The sequence below is a fragment of the Scyliorhinus torazame genome, chromosome 16 (genome assembly GCF_047496885.1).
Source record: "Scyliorhinus torazame isolate Kashiwa2021f chromosome 16, sScyTor2.1, whole genome shotgun sequence".
Taxonomy (NCBI): domain Eukaryota; kingdom Metazoa; phylum Chordata; class Chondrichthyes; order Carcharhiniformes; family Scyliorhinidae; genus Scyliorhinus; species Scyliorhinus torazame.
In genome coordinates, this window is record NC_092722.1 from 9063206 (window position 1) to 9083697 (window position 20492).

At 53.3% G+C, this 20492-nt stretch overlaps 1 protein-coding gene across 3 annotated transcripts in view; it reads right to left on the reverse strand.

The window, feature by feature from the left end:
• The window catches only part of pik3cd (phosphatidylinositol-4,5-bisphosphate 3-kinase, catalytic subunit delta), a 238423-nt gene that overhangs the window by 75276 nt on the left and 142655 nt on the right, over window positions 1-20492 (reverse strand). For all 3 annotated transcript variants that reach the window (XM_072477912.1, XM_072477913.1, XM_072477914.1), the window contains 3 exons: window positions 19704-19883; window positions 17785-17940; window positions 1774-1863 (listed from right to left, as the gene is read on the reverse strand). In XM_072477912.1, the coding sequence (XP_072334013.1) occupies window positions 1774-1863; window positions 17785-17940; window positions 19704-19883 (426 nt within the window). The remainder of the gene's footprint in view (window positions 1-1773; window positions 1864-17784; window positions 17941-19703; window positions 19884-20492) is intronic.

The following is a 20492-nucleotide window of genomic DNA, read 5'->3' on the forward strand; positions in this document are numbered from 1 at the left end:
ACATTGCTGTGATCAAACCCAGGAATAAAGTCATTGTGGCATTAAAACATCATTAATGTTTGTCCTCTTTGACCATTTGTTGAGACTGAGCATTAAGAATCATCCAATCAGGAGGGCAGCACGGTGGTGCAGTGGGTTAGCCCTGCTGCCTCATGGCGCTGAGGTCCCAGGTTCGATCCCGGCTCTGGGTCACTGTCCGTGTGGAGTTTGGACATTCTCCCCGTGTTTGCGTGGGTTTCGCCCCCACAACCCAAAGATGTACAGGGTAGGTGGATTGGCCGCGCTAAATTGCCCCTTAATTGGAAAAAATGAATTGGGTACTCTAAATATATACAAAAAAAGAATCATCCAATCAGGGAACAATGGATTGAACCTTTGGAATCCATTAGAGGTGGGCTTGGAAAGGGGATCAGGAGCAAAGTTTGGAAACAAGTTCCTCGAGTCGGTTCCCACCTTCAAATGTTCTTGCCAGTGGTGGAGTATACAATCCCCCAGCAACAGCGGCAACTAACCAATTAGACCCATTATTGGATCAATTGGGGAAAGACAATGGTGCCCCTGCCATCTTCCCAATGGCAACGGGCTGGCACCTAGCTCATGACTGGAGACTATCATGGCCCCCCCTCAATCAATGGAGCGATGACCTGATAGATGTCGCCACGCATGATTTTGAATTTTTCGCAATGCTGCAGACACTGTGTCCATGTTGAGGCACCCTCCAAGGCCCTGCCTGCCTCTGGCGCATCCACCTCTCCCAGCGGGGCCACCGGCCAGGCTTCCCTTTAAGCCCTCCGATTTGGCCTCCCGCTTACCGTCTCCACCTGCCACCCTCACCTGGATGTACCACCCGGAGGCTGCTTCCTAATTGGCCCCACCTTAGGAAGAAAACGGTGACCCAATCCCGCCAAGTACGCTTCCGAGTTCCTCCGACCCGGAATTGAGGTCGGAGTCAAAACCGTGACACCGCCAGGAAAATTCAGCCCCAAGCGTCTGTTCCTTTCCCAGTTGGCGAGGGAAGGCAGTGCCACCGGGAAGGAGGACATGTCGGGGGACCAATAACAAGAGGGGGGAGGGGGGAGTTTGGAGGAAGGAGGAGGTCATGTGACGACATCTCCAGAAATACGGCCGAGTGGAGTTGGCAACCCGAGTTACGTCCACACTGATGAGCTGCAGTTTTTCATTGAAAAGTAAACTGCTTCGCTCTCGCGCACTTCACCTTACCGTGAGGTCGAATTGCAAGGCTTTTTTTGAAAACAAAAACTCCCAAAGTGCTTTGATTTGTCAAAACAACAAGCTGACAGTTAGCTATCTCTTTCTGATCTTTGAAAAACAACATGCAATGGCAAGCTGGCTTCTTGCAACTTGGGACATGCTTAGTTGAATCGCAGCCCCCCCCCCCCCCCCAACCCCACCCCTCGCTACCGCCGCCACCCTCCCTCCCCCAACTTTTCACTCATGCAAGACTAAACTTCCCCTTGCGTTTGTAACCACAAAACACAAAAAGTTTACTACCGAGAAATCATGATTCTAAGAAGACATAGCTTGCTTCAGGAGGGCTGAACACAGAACCTCTCCACTTCCTGTGCTTTTATCTGAATTTTGCAAACGAGCTTGCAACACAAATGTGGATTTGCGGTTGAGATCATATGACTATAATCTATATGACTATAATCTATATGACTATAATCCATATGACTATAATTTGTATATTTTAATTATTTAGCACAGTAAATTACTTTGGACGCTTACAAGGGGGAAAAACGCAGCACCAACCTTCATTCCTTCATCTGCGTTTACTTTGCTCCCCGAGATTAATCCGATTGTAAACGGCTTTTCCAAGTTCCAGAGACTAGTTCCAGATTGCTGAAATAAGAAAAGAAATCTGACATCAACATTTAACGCGCACTTGCCAAAGGGCCAATCAGTAGATTTTGATGAGCATTATCGGCAAGGTTGTCCGCCGAGACATTGAGATGTGAAGAACTGGTTATTTATTGTTATCCGGAACACTTTCACCCGCCACACTCAAAATCATATGCAAATACACAACCATACACAAACAATGCACGCGCACACAGACAAACAATGCACGCACACTCATACAAACACATGTGCACACAAACACACATAAACACATGCACACACACATAAAACACATGCACACACACAAACAATGCACGCGCACACACACAACGCACGCAGACACACACAAAACATACGCACACACAAACAATGCACGCACACACACCGTACACAAACAATGCATGCACACATGTACACAAACAATACAAGTATGCATGCACACACACAAAACATGCACGCATACACAAACACAGCACACACACACACACAAAGAAACATAACACAAAGAAAGAAATACAAGCCACACACATACACAACACTTGATAACTCTAAATATTGTCTTTCGGCTGAGTCGAACCATTCTACTTGTTAATATCAGTTGGGCATTGCATTGTATGTAGCTGGTGGCCATTAATTGGGTCTCATGTATTCTCCTCTCTTTGGAAACAGTGGCTGTTTAGTGGGAAGTGCAGGAGAGGCAATTTGTACCTTTGTTTATCAAAGATTTGAAGTGAAAAAAGACTCTACTCCTGTGTGCTAGCCTTTACCACAAAACCAAATACTGCAGACGCTGGAAATGAGAAAATAAATTCGAAACAAAAACAAAAAATTCTGCAAATACTCAGCAGGTCTGTGGAGAGAGCAACAGAACTTTCATCAGCTCTGAAACATTTGCCTGGAGAGCTGGCGAATGGGCTGAGAGGTCGGTGGGAGGCAGGGGGGTGGGGTTTCACAGGGAACCGATGGGATTGGCTCCCCAGCACGATCCTGCCTTCGGGGCATTTTAGCAATGTCGTGAACAGATGCAGAGGTTTGTCATCTAAACAGAGGCAAACTGGAGGGGGAGCAAGGGTAGTGGAGTGGGCAGGCGAGGAGTGTAGGGCGAGCAGAGGGAATGGACGGTGGGCAGCGGAGGGTTTAGAGTGGGTTGCGTGGGATGATGGGTGGGCAGCGCAGGGTGAGCAGTGCGGGGTGTAAGGTGAGCAGTGCGGGGTGTCAGGTGGGCAGCGCAGGGTGTGGGGCGGGCAGCGCAGGGGTTGTGGGCAGGGAAGGCAGCACCTGTGGTCTCAGAGTCTGCCTTACCCCCCGGTCTCCCCCATCCAGACCGGTTTGTTCTCTGACCCACGGCTCCACAAATTTAAATTTTTATAAAAAGTCACCTTCTGGAGGCTCCGGGTCATCAACATTACTCGACATTGACCACAAAATGTTGGAATCGTATAAATTGTTGAAGAATAAATAATTAAAAACACCTTCTCAAATGAATTATTCAAAATAATTCCCTCCTATAGGGCGAAATTCTCCGTTATCGGCGGAAAGTCCGCCGATCGGCGCAAAAAACGGCACAAATCCGACTTGCGTCACGTCGGAAAAATGGGTCGAAAGTCTCCGGCCCGAAATGGGCTAGCAGCGACGTAACGGGATCCGCGCTTGCGCAGTGGTTCACGCCGTGCAGCGTCATACGCGCTGCACGGCATGACGGCTCATAAGGCCGCGCTGCTCCCCCCCACCCGACCGGAACGCCCTGTATCCCGGGCACGGCCGCAGAGTTGCTCCACGCCACAGCCGGCGTCTGTGGAGGGAAGTGGCAGAGGCCGTCACCGCTGCGGCCCTGACACCACGGACAGGCACCCAGTGCCACAAGAAGGTGAACGACCTCGTCAGAGCAGGCAGGGTGAGCCTCCCCATATCCCCCCTCCCCCATATCCCCCGTCCCCCATATCCCCCATACCCCCCTCCCCCATATCCCCCCCTCCCCATAGGTTCCATGGGGAACGGTTTGCGAGGCCTGGGGCCTTCCGTGCAGGCGGCGTCTGTGGCCCAGGAAATGGCTGCCCTCTCACAGGAGGCCATGAGCCAGCGCCAGATGGCAGAGGCGCTCAACGCCATAACCCAGTCTCTGCAGGCCATGGCCCAGTCTCAGCAGGCCATGGCCCAGTCTCTGCAGGCCATCGCTGAGGGCATCGGCGCCAGTGGCCATGTGCGAGCCGGCGTCACACTGTCACAGACAGGGTTTGCCAACCCCCTGGGCTCCATGGCTGCAAACCTGCAGACCCCTGTCGATACCAGCATGGGCCTCCAGGACTGGCAGCGCCAGATGTCGGGGGAGCGTCGGATGGCCAGTCCGTTCGCATCCCCCACCCATGTAGAGGCCTGGGGGCCATCGGGCACCCCGAGGGAGGAGGAGGTGGTGTGGTCTGTCCCGGCTCCCTCTGTAGGGGAGGTCCCGGTACACCGCGACACCTCGGACTCCCCCCCTTCCGTCCCAGGTGCATCGGGTGGGTAACGGGCAGGACAGGCTGGCAGCTCGCCATCCCAGTCGCCCGGGCCGCAGCCTGGCCCATCTAGGCCAGGACGCCCCAGGAAACGTCCGCCAAAGGGATCCAGTGTCAGAGGGCAGGAATCACAGGAGTCCACCTCCAGTTCTGCTGTACCGTCTGGGGAACCACGTAGACATAGTCAAAGGGCCCGTAAGGCCGAACAATTAGACACTGAGTAAGTTGGCACGGGTGCAGGGCACAGATGAGTTTTAGGGGCTAGGGCACGTGCATGAACTCCTTTGGTTATTAAAGTCAATGTTACACCTACCGAAGCTGCCTTTGTGCTCTGTCCAAAGTGTGCGGGGGTGTCATGTACGTTGAGCGCAAGTGTGTGTGTGAGGGGTGGTCTTACCTCAGCCCCAGGTGAGTCTGCCCCCTTCCCCCTGGGCCACCATCAACATCCCCCGGGCAGAGGACGGGACCGTGCGCTGCAGTGTCACAGCCGCATGCAGGGATGGTCCGGGTGGATGGTGGTACTGTGGCCATGGGTCAGACATAGTCCAACGATGTAGAGCCAGGAGCTCATCACAGGGCGGGTTGTCATCATCCTCCATGGCCTGCGATAGACACGCGTCCACCCGCAACTGTGTGAGCCCGGCCCGTTGTGCCGCAGGTGGATCGGCAATGGGGGGGGGGGGGGGTGCATGCGGGTGGGGTGGGTGGGGTTGGGGAGGGGGGTGAGGGTGCTGGGTGGGTGGATGGGTGGGGGGTGTGGGTGGTCGGCTGTTGCCATGGTGTGCGGTCTGTGGCCATACTACCCGATTCCCACGCCCATCTAGTCAGTGAAGCGGGCGTCTATCAGTCTGTCCCGTGCCCGCTGGGCCAGCCGGTAATGGTGGACAGCCACCCGCCTGTGTCTACCCCGTCTGCCCTGACCATTGCCCCCATCCCCCTCATCTGGGAGGACTGGGCCTCTTCCTGCTGCTCCTCGACTCCGCCCTCCTCTGCCTGCGGCACATCGCCCCTCTGCTGGGCTATGTTGTGCAGGACGCAGCACACCACAATGATGCGGCCGACCCTATCTGACCGATACTGGAGGGCGCCCCCAGAGAGGTCCAGGCATCTGAAACGCATCTTCAGCACGCCAAAGCACCTCTCGATCACTCCCCTTGTCGCTACATGGGCATCATTGTAGCGGTTCTCCGCCTCATTGCGTGGCCTCCGTATAGGCGTCATCAGCCACGATCGCAATGGGTAGCCCCTGTCGCCCAGCAACCAGCCCCTCAGCCGGGGATGGCGTCGCTCGTACATGCCGGGGATGGATGACCGCGACAACACGAATGAGTCGTGTACACTGCCTGGGTGACGGGCGCAGACGTGCAGGATCATCATGCGGTGGTCGCAGACCACCTGTACGTTCATCGAATAGGTCCCCTTCCTATTCGTGAACACGGCCCTGTTATCTGCAGGTGGCCGCACGGCGATGTGCATCCCATCGATCGTGCCCTGGACCATGGGGAACCCGGCAACGGCAGAGAAGCCCACGGCCCGGGCATCTTGGCTGGCCCGGTCCACGGGGAAGCGGATGTAGCGGTGCGCCATGGCATATAGGGCATCTGTCACTGCCCGGATGCACCGGTGCACCGATGTCTGCGATATGCCGGACAGGTCCCCACTCGGTGCCTGGAATGACCCCGTTGCATAAAAGTTCAGGGCCACCGTAACCTTGACGGACACGGGGAGAGGGTGTCCCCCGCCAGTGCCACGCGGTGACAGGTGTGCCAGCAGGTGGCAGATGTGTGCCACGGTTTCCCGGCTCATCCGGAGTCTCCTCCTGCATTCCATGTCCGTGAGGTCCTGGTATGACTGCCGGGGCCGGTACACACGGGGCGCCCTCGGGTGCCTCCGTTGCCGTGGGGCCGCGACGTCCTCCTCCCCCTCCTCGTTCTGTCGGTCAGGTGTCCCTCCAGCCTGGGCGGCTGCCGCCTGCCCCTCTGCAGCAGCCTGCGCCGCCTCTCTGGCACGCTCCTCCTCCTCCTCCTCCTCCTCATCCAGGGCAACATAGACATGAGCGGCTGCCACCACGGCGGCCAACATCGCTGGATGATCTGAAAACATGACGGCCTGGTGGGGGGGAGGAGAACGACGACATGTCATCATTGCCCATATCCCCTCCTCCCCCCAGCCAGGTGGCATGGACCACATGGGTCCAACTGTTGGAGGCTGGCACCTGGCCAGGTGGACCAACTCACTTGCCCTCCCATCCCCCTCCTCGGCACGGACCCCCCCTCCCCAACCTCCACCCCAGCACGGACCCCCCCCCCCAACCTCCACCCCGGCACGGACCCTCCCCCAACCTCCACCCCAGCACGGACCCCCCCCCAACCTCCACCCCGGCACGGACCCCCCCCCACCTCACCCCGGCACGGCACGGACCCCCCCAACCTCCACCCCGGCACGGACCCCCCCCCCCAACCTCCACCCCAGCACGGACCCCCCCCAACCTCCACCCCGGCACGGACCCCCCCCCCAACCTCCACCCCGGCACGGACCCCCCCCCCAACCTCCACCCCGGCACGGACCCCCCCCCAACCTCCACCCCGGCACGGACCCCCCCCCAACCTCCACCCCGGCACGGACCCCCCCCCAACCTCCACCCCGGCACGGACCCCTCCCCCCAACCTCCACCCCGGCACGGACCCCCCCCCCGACCTCCACCCCAGCACGGACCCCCCCCCAACCTCCACCCCAGCACGGACCCCCCCCCAACCTCCACCCCGGCACGGACCCCCCCCCAACCTCCACCCCAGCACGGACCCCCCCCCAACCTCCACCCCGGCACGGACCCCCCCCCCCCAACCTCCACCCCGACACGGACCCCCTCCCGGCACTCCCCCGGAGCCCAGCCTACTCTAACCACCCCCCCCCCCCCGCCGCGCACACACACACACACAACCCGAGACACACCTCTCCTCACGCATTCAGACTGCGGCCACGCCATCGCCTGCCCAGAGCCAACCCCCCAGGCTGTCACTCGCCTCCACGCTGGTCGGCGTGAGCCTGGAGCACCGGGTCACGCCGATGAAAAGGAGGTTTAATTTACGTCGACGTGAACGGTCATCAAGTCGACGGGACTTCGGCCCATCCGGAAGGGAGAATATCGCAGACCCGTGACATTCTCCGCGGCAGCGGCGACATTAACGCCCCGCCGACTTTTCTCCCTTCGGAGACTTCGGCAACCGGCGGGGGCGGGATTCACGGCGGCCAACGGCCATTCTCCGACCCGCTGGGGGGTCGGAGAATGACGCCCATAGTGTCCAAATCACATTTAATTTTTTAAAATAATTTTTATTTAAAGCAGAAGGCGCAGAATTGCTTTTAATCTGTTCAAATTAAATCAAACCTTTTCTACCAACATTTCCTGTGTTGAAGTAAATGCTGGTCACTGGAAGAACAAAAGCTTTTTGTTGTTGTCACTGAATTAATTCTTTGCTATTTGACAGTCGATCTGACAAACTCGGTTAATGTGAGTTGGTAACTGGAATCGCTTTTGCAACACTTGTAATAAACTCTAAAACAGAAATTTTTTACTGCATCAGATGCTTGTTAATCAGGGTCTGAAGTTACATTTATGACAAATAAGCAAATCGCTCAATTGTCAAATGTTCAAACTTTGGTCTCTTCCCACCCCCCCCTCTCGCGTGCCGACATTCAGCAGAGATGCAAAACAGGTTGTCTATCTATTTCCCCCTTTTCGGAAAGGACCCAAGAAGCCTGTAATAATAGGAACAGCTGTGGTTGGAAATGCGGATTGACAGATTTGGGATCTGCTGTCACTCTAGCTACTCAGCTGTCAAATGGAAATTCAGAAATAGAAAGGCCAATTGAGAGGAGGATTTTTGCCAATCGGCCGGGTTATTGCAGAGTTGAATTGACTCTGGAGGCCTTCACAAATGGTGAGATGCAGGCAGAAGCCATTTTAGCCTCCATATGGGGCGGGGTGGGGGGGGGGGGGGTCCTGATTTTGAGCTGCCCACCTTGGGAGCAGAAATCCGTCCCAAATTCTTTCCATCCAACATTGGGCAGCACGGTACCACACTGGTTAGCACTGTGGCTTCACAGCGCCGGGGTCCCAGGTTCGCTTCCCCGTTGGGTGACTGTCTGTGCGGAGTCTGCACGTTCTCCCCCTGCCTGCATGGGTTTCCTCCGGGTGCTCCAGTTTCCTCCCACAGTCCAAAGACGTGCAGGTTAGGTGGGTTAAACAGGCTAAAATTGCCCTTAGTGTCCAAAAAAGGCTAGGAGGGGTTATTGGGTTTTGGGGATAGGGTGGAAGTGAGGGCTTAAGTGGGTCGGTGCAGACTCGATGGGCCGAATGGCCTCCTTCTGCACTGTATGTTCTATGTACTATAGCGAGAGGGACTCAACCCGCCTTAATTTTGTCGTTCAACACAAATTGATAAAATGTCACAAATCTACGCTGCCAATGTAGCACGCACGCCAATTTTCTTGCCTCTTATTCTCTCTGGCAGTACCTTGAAGCGGGCTCCAGGCGCCTATCACGGAGCCTGTGGTAAGAGCTTGGAACTGGAGTCTTAACGTGAGGAGGTTTTTGTGGTGCATTACCGCACGTTTCTGGTTGACCAGGAAACTCTCCCGCTCTTGCCACCTGCCATAGACATATTGGAAGGATTTCCATAGACATATTGGAAGGATTTCCATAGACATATTGGAAGGATTTCTAGGTTGATAGTCAACCTGTTAGACCACCGCCCGTGACCATCAAGTCCTGGAGTGGGGCTCGAACCCCAGGTTTCTGGCCCACTTTGCCACAAGACCTGTTGCTCCTTATTCAGCGATTCTCGTGGGTTGGATTCCTGCACTCGTCCCCTTTCTCTTTGGCTCCCATTGCCCAAATCCTTCCGACATTGAAACGATTGAAAATAGTAAATTCCGTGACATTTCACATGTGTTGGGCCTGCATGTTATTTACAACTTGCAGGCGGTTGGGGTTCCCCTGTGCTTCCAGAGTGATGTGGCACAGTGGGTACAAATGGGGCATGAGTAAAACCGTTCAGTTTTTACCAAAACTGATCAAGCAGAAAATTAAACTCGTTCCCACAGATTGGGGGGGGGGGGGAGGTAGGTATCACATGCTCAGCACCACCTTCTCAAGGACAATTAGGGATGAGCTATAAATGCTGGCCTTGCCTGTGATGCTCACATCTCATGAATGAATAAAAAAACAAATTGCTTTTTGCAATCTGGAAGGTCACTGAGTACACAGCATGTGATTTCTTCACTCTTGAGTTTTGTCAAACTACAAACAGCTCCAACAGCAAAGCCTTGTTTTTCTTTCCAGCTGATTTTAAGGCCGGTATATAATAGTAATATTGTAGAGCTGGGCCTTTTTTTTTTAAGTAAAGAAAGCACAAAGAAAGTGGCATGAAAGCAAAAATCTCTGAAAGGGCAAAAGAAAAATCTGAATTGTTTTCATCCTTGCTTTTTGGAGCTTGTCTGTGCCTGTAAAAAAAAAAACACACACACAGACAGACACACAGACACAGGCACACACACACACACACACAGACACAGGCACACACACGTACACACACACGTACACACACAGATACACACAGACACACACACACAGGCACACACGCACACAGACAGACACACACACAGACACACACACATACACACACAGATACACACAGACACACACACACAGGCGCACGCACACACACACAGACACACACACAGATACACACACAGACGCACACAGATGCACACACGGACACAGACACACACAGACAGGCACACACAGGCACATCACTTTCTCTCACACACACACACACAGACACCCACACACACAGACACACACACAGACACACACACACAGACACACACAGTCACACACCCACACACAGACACACACAAAGACACCCACACAGACAGACACACACACAGATACACACATCACTCTCTCTCACACACACAGCCACACACACAGACAGACAGACTCACACACACACATCACTCTCACACACGCAGGCACACACACACACACAGACAGACACATCACTCTCACACACGCAGACACACACACACAGACAGACACACAGGCACTCATACATAGTAGAGGGCAAGGAGGGGAGGTCAATCTTTCAGTAAAGATTCTGTATTAAACCACTGACAAAAAGATTGCAGATTTTTCACCTTTTTTGCAGGTGTTAAGTATATTCACCGACTACATGGCGCTGTTCCTTGCTTCTCGTCACCCCCATTCCCCTCTCCTGAAGGGACTGGCTATCTGCTGGGAAGCAGCACCCCCCCCCCCCACCCCCCACCCCCCCGGCCTTCCCCTCCACCCCTCCCCCGCCTTCCCCCTCCTCAGAGCCTCCTCCCACAGCCCAGCCTCCTGCTCCCTCCTCAGCTCTTCCGCCCACTTCCGCTGAACTACTCCTATCAGGCTGCCCTCCCAGTCTATTCATTCCTCGCAGATCTCCAACACCCTGCCCTCGGCAACCCCTGTTTTCAACACCACCTTGGCCTGCAACCCCGGGGGGGGGACAGGTCGGGAAAGGATGGCACCGGCTTCCTCACCTAGTCCCCAACCTTTAAGTACCGCAACCCATTCGCGCTGGGCAGCTGATATTCCTCTACCAGCCCCCCTAAGCCCGAATAGCTGCCCCCCCCCCCCCCCCCCACGAATAGGTCACCAAACCTCTCAATCCCTGCCCGCCGCCATGCCTGGAACCGCGCGTCCAGCACCCCCCCCCCCCGCCCCCGCCCCCCCCCCCCCCCCCCCCGGGCCGGGTACAAAGACGTGATTCCCACAAAACAGTGCTCAAACCGAGGCCCCCTCCAGTCTCAGGTGCTGCCACCACTGACCCCACACTCCCTCAGGGCTGTCACAACTATCGGACTTGTGGAGTACCTGACTGCCGTGAACGGCAGAGGCGCATACATCAGTGCCCCTAAGCTAGTGCCCTTGCAAGAGCCTGACTCCATCCGCTCCCAGACTGACCCCCGCCCCCACTACACACTTACAGACCATGACTATATTTGCTGCCCAGTACTAGTTCATCAAATATGGAAGCCCCACCCTGACCCCCCCCCCCCCCGCGTCCCCACCCGTGGAGCTTTCCCCATCCACACAAACCCCAAGTTCAATGCATTCATCTTCCTAAAGAAGGCCTTGGAATAAAAATTGGAAGGTTCTGGGATACGAGAAGAATCATCTTGATGGACTGCACCCGCCCCGCCAATGACAGCGGGAGCATGTCCCACCTGCTCCACCAACCGGGCCAAATTCAATTTCCGTAGCTGCTCCCGTCCCCGCGCCACCTGGATGCCCAGATACCTGAAACTCGCCCCCACCACCTTAAACGGCAGCTCGCCCAACCTCCTGCCCCCTTGCCAGGATCGGAAAGACCTCACTCTTCCCCAGGTTTAATTTATACCCAGAGAACCGGTCGAATTCCTCCAAAATATCCATGATCCCCCCAATACTTTCCAGTGGGTCGCATACAGCAAGACTCTGTGCTCCACCGCCCCCCCCTGCACTAACCCCTGCCAACCCCTTGACGCCCTAAGCGCCATTGCCAGTAGCTCTAGCATCAGGCAAAGAGCAATGGGGAGTGTGGGCATCCCTGCCTCATCCCACGATGAAGCCTAAAATACCCCAAACTCACCCGCTTCATCCTTACACGCGCTGCCAGCGCCCCATACAGCAACCAGATCCAATCTAACCCCTGCCCGAACCCAAACCGCCCCAGTACCTCCCACAAATATTCCCATTCTACCCGACCAAAGGCCTTCTCCGCGTCCATAGCGACCACCTTAAACAGAAAGTCTTGACAGCATTCGGTAAAGCTGGTTAGCCAGGAGCCCGCCTGGAAAGGAGGACACGGTAGCAGGTTTAATGGGGGTAGATTTGTCGATGGGAATTGAAGAATGTGCTCAGTTATTGATGCCAGAACCAATGCTCTTTTAAATCTCTTTCAAGACAGAACTAAAGAAAAGAACAATCAATACTACCTGCAAATTTAAGCTATATTCATTGACTCGCTGGTTATGTTTATCATAGAAACCCTAGTGCAGAAGGGTTTTGTTCAGCATATCGAGCCTGCACCGACCCTTTGAAAGAGCACTCTACCCACGTCCCCTCCACCATTCCTGTAACACCATAATCTAACCTGCACATTCCCGGACACTAGGGGGCAATTTATCGTGGCCGATCTACCTAACCTGCACATATTTGGACTGTGGGAGGAAACGGGAGCACCCGGAGGAAACCCACGCACACACGGGGAGAACGTGCAGACCGGTCCACACAGACGGTGACCCAAGCCGGGAATCGAACCCGGGACCCTGGCGCTGTGAGGCAGATTTACTACATTCAAGTACTTTTGTGTGTGAGGGTTGGTTCTATCACTGTATTTCTGATTAGCATCTTGAACACTATTAACCACACAGTACATTGAAAGCATTTACCACGGTCTATTTTTAAACTATGAATGTTAGAATACGACAGGACCTGTGTGTCATGTACTGATGCTGAACAGCTTCAAACTGTAAAGTCCCTAAAACACGGAGCTCTACCTTGAACTCCAAGTGACTGTGGTCACTACAACAAGACATTTCCTGCAATTTTGGCTTGCATACCACAGTGCAACTTTTCTCATATTTTATGAGATTATTCAAAACTTTACAATGCTTAGTGTCACAGGTCAACTTACATTAACACTGCAATGTGTCATGTGAGAGTACCTTTAAGAAATGGGTGTTTAAGAAATGTACCTTTAAGAAATGGGTGTTTATCAGTGATGTCAGAGTGTGGGTGGAGCTGGGCTGTCTGTCAGCTTTTTACTTTTGTGTTAGGCTGTTTTCTGCAGGGTGTGTTTTAGTTTCGTTTTCAGTGTTGGAGCTGAAGCCAGTCAGAGCAGGTGTACTGCTGTTCTCTCTGCCATGAAAAGACTATCTCTTGATCATTTGGTGAATTCAGAATTATAAATGTTTTCAGTAGTGAATGTAAACCTGGGGCGAGATTCTCCGACCCCCCGCCGGGTCGAAGAATCGCCGGGGGCTGGCGTGAATCCCGCCCCCGCCGGTTGCCGAAGTCTCTGACGCTCCCGCGCATGCGCCGCCCGGAGATGTCATTTCCGCACCAGCTGGCGGGGCACCAAAGTCCTTAAATTCATCCGGCGCCGACCTAGCCCCTCAAGGTTGGGGCTCGGCCCCCAAAGATGCGGAGCATTCCGCACCTTTGGGGCGGTGCGATGCCCGTCTGATTTGCTCCGTTTTGGGCGCCAGTCGGCGGACATCGCGCCGTTTCCGGAGAATTTCACCCCTGATGTGCTTCTGTTAAAAGGTGTTTGTTTCATCTTCTGGATGGTGTTTGGGAAGTTATTCAGGATTACTTAGTGTTGTATTCTTTGGGGGTTGTATTTGAATTGGTGGTTGCTAAGATGTTCACTATGTTTTAAAAAGGTTAACTTGAGTTCATAGAATAAACATTGTTTTGCTTTAAAAAATACTTTTCCATTTCTGCTGTACCACACCTGTCGAGTGGGCCGTGTGCTCCCCATACCACAATCTATTAAAAGTTGTGGGTCAGGTGAACTCCATGATACACTTTGGGATTCTCTAAACCCTGGCCCATAACAAATGATAACCCCTCGGCGCCACACTCCGGCGCCTGTTCGGGTACACTGCGGGAGAATTCAGAATGTCCAATTCACCTAACAGCATACCTTTCGGGAGTTGTGGGAGGAAACCAGAGCACCCGGAGGAAACCCATGCGGACACGGGGAGAACATGCAGACTCCGCACAGACAGTGACCCAAGCCGGGAATCGAACCTGGGACCCTGGTGCTGTGAAGCAACAGTGCTAACCACTGTGCTACCGTGCCGCCCAAAACTCTGGGCCGGGATTCACCGGAATCTTTTACAACGACACTAACGGGCCACTTGGCCCAATGATTCAGTAGCCCACAGGGGGCAGGCATGGCAGCGGAGTGCTCCACGCAGCTCTGGCACCGATACGCAGCCCAGCACTGCCGTTTCCGCGCCGGCGCATGTGCGTGGTGATCGTTTCGCGCCGGCGCCGTGCAACATGGCGTAGCGACACAGCAGGCCCGCGCAGAAGAAGGTAGGCCCCCCAGATCACGGGCGCCTGCCGATCGGTAGCTCCCGATCGTGGGCCTGTCCGTCGTGGAGGCCCCCCACCCCTGAGTCTGATCCCCCCGCCACCCCCACCAGGACGGCCACCGCAGCCGCGGGTCCGAGCTCCCGCCGGGTGGTACCATATGTGAACCACGCTGGCAGACCTCAACAGGAACCCGGCTGGTCGACCGCGGAGAATCGCCGCGGGGGCCTCTTTCAACGGCACCCGACCGGCGCCGCGTCGACCGCGCGTGCGCGACTGCCGCCGATTCTCCAGTTTCCTGAGAATCGCAACCCGGCGTCGGAGCGGTGTGGCTGGAATTTTCAGCGTCAAGACGGATTCTCCAACCCGGCGTGGGCTCAGAGATTCCCGGCCAGTACCTTTCATTCTCCTTTTGCAACTGGGGTGGGATACTCCCCTACCCGGCGAGGCGGGCCGTACCGGTGCCAAGGAGTGGCGTGAACCACTCTGGCATCGGGCCGCCCGGAAGGTGCGGAAACCTCCGCACCTTCAAGGGATAGGCCGGCGCCGGCGGTGTTGGCGCCGCGCCAACCGGCGCCGAAGGGCCTCTGCCGGCCAGCACAAGTTGGCGCATGCGCGGGAGCGCCAGCGTGTGCTGGCGCCATCCCAGCGCATGCGCATGGGGGTTCTTCTCCGCGCCAGCTATGGCGGACTGTTACACCGGCCGACGCGGAGGGAAAGAGTGCCCCCACGGCACAGGCCCGCCCGCAGATCGGTGGGCCCCAATCGCGGGCCAGGCCACCGTGGGGGCCCCTCCCGGGGCCAGATCCCCCCGCGCTCCTCCGAGGATACTGCAGGCCGCCCGTAGAGCCAGCTCCCTCCGGAACAGACCTGGTTTGATTTACGCCGGTGGGGCCGGCTGCAAACGGGCGGCCGCTCGGCCCATCGCGGGCCGGAGTATCGCCGGGGGGGGGGGGCCGCTGCCAGCGCCTGCCGACCAGCGCGATTCCCGCCCCCGCCAAAACCCCGGAGCCGGAGAATTCGGCAGCCGGCGTCGTGGCGAGATTCACGCCGCCCCCCCGGCGATTCCCTGACCCGGCGGGGGGTCGGAGAATCCCGCCCCTGATCTCACATCTCCTAAGTACTTCCAGAAAAGGTTCCGATGCAACTTCGAAGCAAACTCAACAATATAGAACCAAGTGCCACTTGATACGACTAGATGTATATTTGTTGTTTTAGTGCAGAGATCTTTGCTCAATTTGAATGAACCAAATTCATACCATTGAAACAATAAGAGAAAACTGAACAGGTGTCTTACATGGTGCTGAAATTCTCGGGCAAATAACATTCAGCAAAATTTGGATCGCTATAGAGGGACAAGACCAGCATGGACTGAAGGGGCTGAATGGCCTTGTTCAAAGCTGTAGCGTCCATGTCTTTCTGTGTAATCCCACAATGATATGGATTTCCTGTGTCAATCAATCAAGTTTACTGGGACGGCTCAACTTCAGCCAAAGTAAATTTGGTTTTATTTTACCAGAAGAGGTTTGTTATTTTCAAACAGACGAAAGGTTGATGCAGGAAAAGTCCAAACATTCATGGAAAAAAGCCGCAGGCACAATTCTGGGATGGAGTCCAACATTAACACCCTGCATTTAAGGGGCATCTTGACAAATACATGAATAGGATGGGAATAGAGGGATACGGACCCCGGAAGTGTAGAAGATTTTAGTTTAGACGGGCAGCATGGTCGCCACGGGCTTGGAGGGCTGAAGGGCCTGTTCCTGTGCTGTACTTTTCTTTGTTCTTTGCTGAGTGGAGTAGGTACCTTGTTTGCAGCCCTAGATAAGATCCATTTGCAAGGTCTTATATATTAACCCACTGCTTAATGTCATGCTGCCAATCACTCACTAGTTTTGCTGCATCATTGTTCGCAACCAGAGCCAGTGTTTGCGCTATGCCAGATGTTTCGAGACAATGGAAATGTTAACGTGTCTCCACTTGGGATACCTGTGTAATTAGGTTGGATGATCCAAAGCTTGCAGCAAGAGAAGGAACTTACATGACATCTTTCATGTGCTTGGGACATCCTAAACTGCTTTGTAACCAATGGGTTACTTGGAAAGGGCAAATTCAGTAGTCCACGAAGAGCAGGTGAATACAGTAGATGATTGAGCTCCACCTCTCGTGAGCTACTTTAAAGTCTCCCTGGCTACAAGTGCTCTGCTATCAACAAAATTAATCTGGGATAACAATTAAAATCTGATCCGGTTATGAACTGCACAGAACAATAGGTAATTGGGTTATTGATTAGACACTGCACCAAGTATAATTCCTCTTGGCCATCATCATGGGGTGATATGTTTAGAATCTAATTATGCTGGGGCATCATATTCACCCTGTAGCCACGTAAAATGGCAGCGTCCCGATTAATTAAACCCGATTTAAAATGGCTAACCGGAAAGGCTGCTGGGAAAAGCAGGTAACAAGACAGAAATGGACAGCTGCAGACAGAATAGCATATTCGGCTCTGGAGAAGTTGGCCCAGATCGATACTCAGGGCTATTAACAGCCCATCCACCCAGACATCTGCAGTTTAATCGGCTATCCCCGGGAACAATTGCAACATATTAGCAATTGAATACCGGGCCAGACCTGTCGGCGCCTGCAGTGGCCGAAACAAAGACAGGTGAACGACCACCCCCCGATCGGGGAATCGCCTTGCAATTGGATGTATCAAACCCAGTGATTGGGAACAGAATCCAATCACTTGGGACTCAGGGTCAAGGGCCGCCCCGGGAGGCGGGAAGCCCCTGGACCCTATAAAGTGAGGGGCCAAGTTCAGATCGCTCTCTCTCTCCCTTCTTCGCCTGCTCGAGACCTTCGCAAGAACAGCAACTGGCAACTGTAAGTTTTGAATCCAGCGATCGCTATCCGGTAAAGACTCCTAGCCATCAACCTGTAGCAGCCTTTTGAATCCCGCGGGCCAGATCCGATTGGATAAGCCATTTGTTTCCCTGACCTGGTGGGCTCTTCCTAAAGTTAAGTATTGGCCAGTAGTGATAGGTTTATTATATAGATAGTAGGATTATTGTGTAAACATTACTTGTTGTATATAATAAATGACCGTTGATTTCAATCTTACTAAGCGGTGTGCTGACTTATTAATCATAACTTGAACTTGAACCACATGGCGGTATCAGAAAGATACCTGGCGACTCGTGAACAAAGGTGACGTAATCAGAGCTAATAAACTAAGGCTAAAAAGAGCAACAACCCCCATCCATTTGACAGTCAGTCGGAGTTCCTTACCCTTTTCACTGGGAGTGGCGGAGGTTTGGAGTGAGAACGGCTCTTTGTGATTTGTCCCATGCTATTGGACTGTTCCTCTTGGCAAGACCTGATCGTGGAATTATGGACCATCGTCAGATGTGGAGTTAGGTTGCCGGATATACAATTAGAGATATACTGGAGAGGGAAAATACAGGGCACATTGGTGCTGGTAACTTGTTAACGCACGTCGCAGTTAAAGGTTTTGACGCAGTTTGTCCTTACAATCACTTTATGGCTAAAACAGTGAACAAATAATTATCTTAAGAGATGACGCTGTAGGTCTTTATAGCAAAGATCGCGTCAGACGGTGTGAATTCTGCAGCGAGTAACTCACCTCCTGACTCCCCAAAGCTTGTCCGCCAGCTACATGGCACCAGTCAGGAGTGCAATGCAATACTCTCCACTTGCCTGGATGAGTGCAGCTCCAATAACACACACAACACTCACAACAGATGGTCTCCCCTTTCTGCTCCATTCTGATGTCTGGTACCATTTTGCATAATTTTGGCTACCTAGCCATTTTTGAAAAATTAAAAACCTCACCAGTAAATCGGGGTGAGAGACTCTGTCGGCAGGTCAAGCAGCTGGAGGATGTAATATATTCATCTTATTTTATTATTTGTTAAAATAATGAGTAATATCCTCAAATTACAGCACCCCGTTCCTTCCACTGCCCTTCTGTTGCAAGGAGTTTGAAACGTTAATCTGCTGACTGCCTCCAGGTATGCGATTTTGCATCATTGAGGTTCTCACAATTGTCACTGGCTCTGCTTCATGACCACTCAGGAATGTCCCAAAACCCGAGCTCCCGGGTTCGATCCCAGCCCCGGGTCACTGTCTGTGTGGAGTTTGCACATTCTCCCTGTGTCTGCGTGGGTCTCACCTTCGCAACCCAAAGATGTGCAGAGTAGGTGGATTGGCCAGGCTCAATTGTCCCTCAATTGGAAAAAAAGAATTGAGTACTCTAAATTTATTTTTAAAATAGGAAGGTCCCAAGCCACTATCCCGAGATGGAATGGCACAATGGGACACTGCAAATTGAGGGCTCACACTGGAATGGATGAAACTTGCCCGAGGCAGATTGGTTTCCAAAAATCCAACGCATGATCTTCGGGGTTGGAGTCAACTGGTTAAGCTCCTTGGCTTAGAAGTCATAAACACAGCACATGCTAACTATCGACACGCTTCATGTTATTCCAATCTTGCTGTTAAGTTTTAAGACCTGAAATATCGTTTCTTTTTAGCATCTGTACAAAAGCAGCGATAACTGTTAAGAACATACGATAGGAGCAGTAGACGATTCAGCCTATCAAGCCTGCTCTGTTTTGCAATTTTCTGTTTGTTGCCTTAATTCCACTTTCCTGCCTGTCCCCCCGCAATCCTTGACTCTCTTGTCAATCCAAAATCTCTCTAACTCAGCCTTGAATATATTCAATGACCCTGACCCCCGCTGCTCTTTGGGGAAGGGAATCCCAAAGACTCGCGACCCTCTGAGGGAAGAAATTCTACCTCACCTCCATCTGAAATGGGAGAGCCCCTTGTTCTGAAATAATGCCCCCTCCCTCTCCCAATCCTGGACTTCCTCAATGAGCGGAAACATTTTCACAGCATCTACCTTGTCAAGCCCCCTCAGCATTTTATGTGTATCAATGCGAAGGCCTTACTGTGAAATGTTAAGCAGTCGACTGACCGGATCCACTCTTCAAGAACTGTCAAGGCTGGAGCTCCATAAAGCCAAGTGCTTCCTCCGATAGGGATAGCTTCAGCATCACTGAGGGCTGAACAAACGCCCAGGAGCCATTGAAGGAAACACTGGCACTGGGAACAGCGCATCAGAACAAAGATAAACGGGATGGTGCACGAGATCTAAATGAAGACAAGAAGGTGAAGCAGTTTACCTTAAATCGACTGAGTGGGTAGTTTCCATAGATATATTCTTCTGTCCCATTCACTTGGAGGGCGTAATCCTCTGGGTCTTCAATTACTTTATGTCGGAAAACTGTCGCCTTTTTCTTCACAGCCAATTTCATGAGAAGTTCCGGAGGGGCTTGGGAAGAGATTTGGAAGCTGAAACTTTCCTGATTAAAAAAAAAAAAAAATAAGCACCAGTTACCCGAGCAGACTAAACATTTCAAAAGCTCTTTATTCAGAGAACGGTGAGAATGTGCAACCGAAAAGAAGACGCTGGAAAATCTCAGCAGTCCTGGCAGCATCTGTCGGGAGAGAAAAGAGCGAACGTTTCGGTGAGAATGTGCAAACAGATTGAGCTGAATGTTATAAATGCATTTAAGGGTAAACTCCAAAATCACAAGCTGGAGGAGTGAGGAGAGTTACTGGAGGGTTATGCTGCCATAATTAGAGAAGGAAAGATGGGATGAGGCTCAAGCAGAGTATTAATGCTGGGCAAAATGACCTATTCTGATCAGTGCGTTTATTTTTATTCGTTCATGAGATATGGGCCTTGCCGGCAGGGCCAGCATTTAACACACATCCTTAGTGACAAGAGGCCCTGCTGCCTCACGGCGCCGAGGTCGCAGGTTCGATCCCGGCTCCTGGTCATTGTTTGTGTGGAGTTTGCACATTCTCCCCGTGTCTGCGTGGGTCTCACCCCCACAACCCAAAGATGTGCAGGCTAGGTGGATTGGTCACGCTAAATTGCTCCTTAATAGAAAAACAAAAAGAATTGG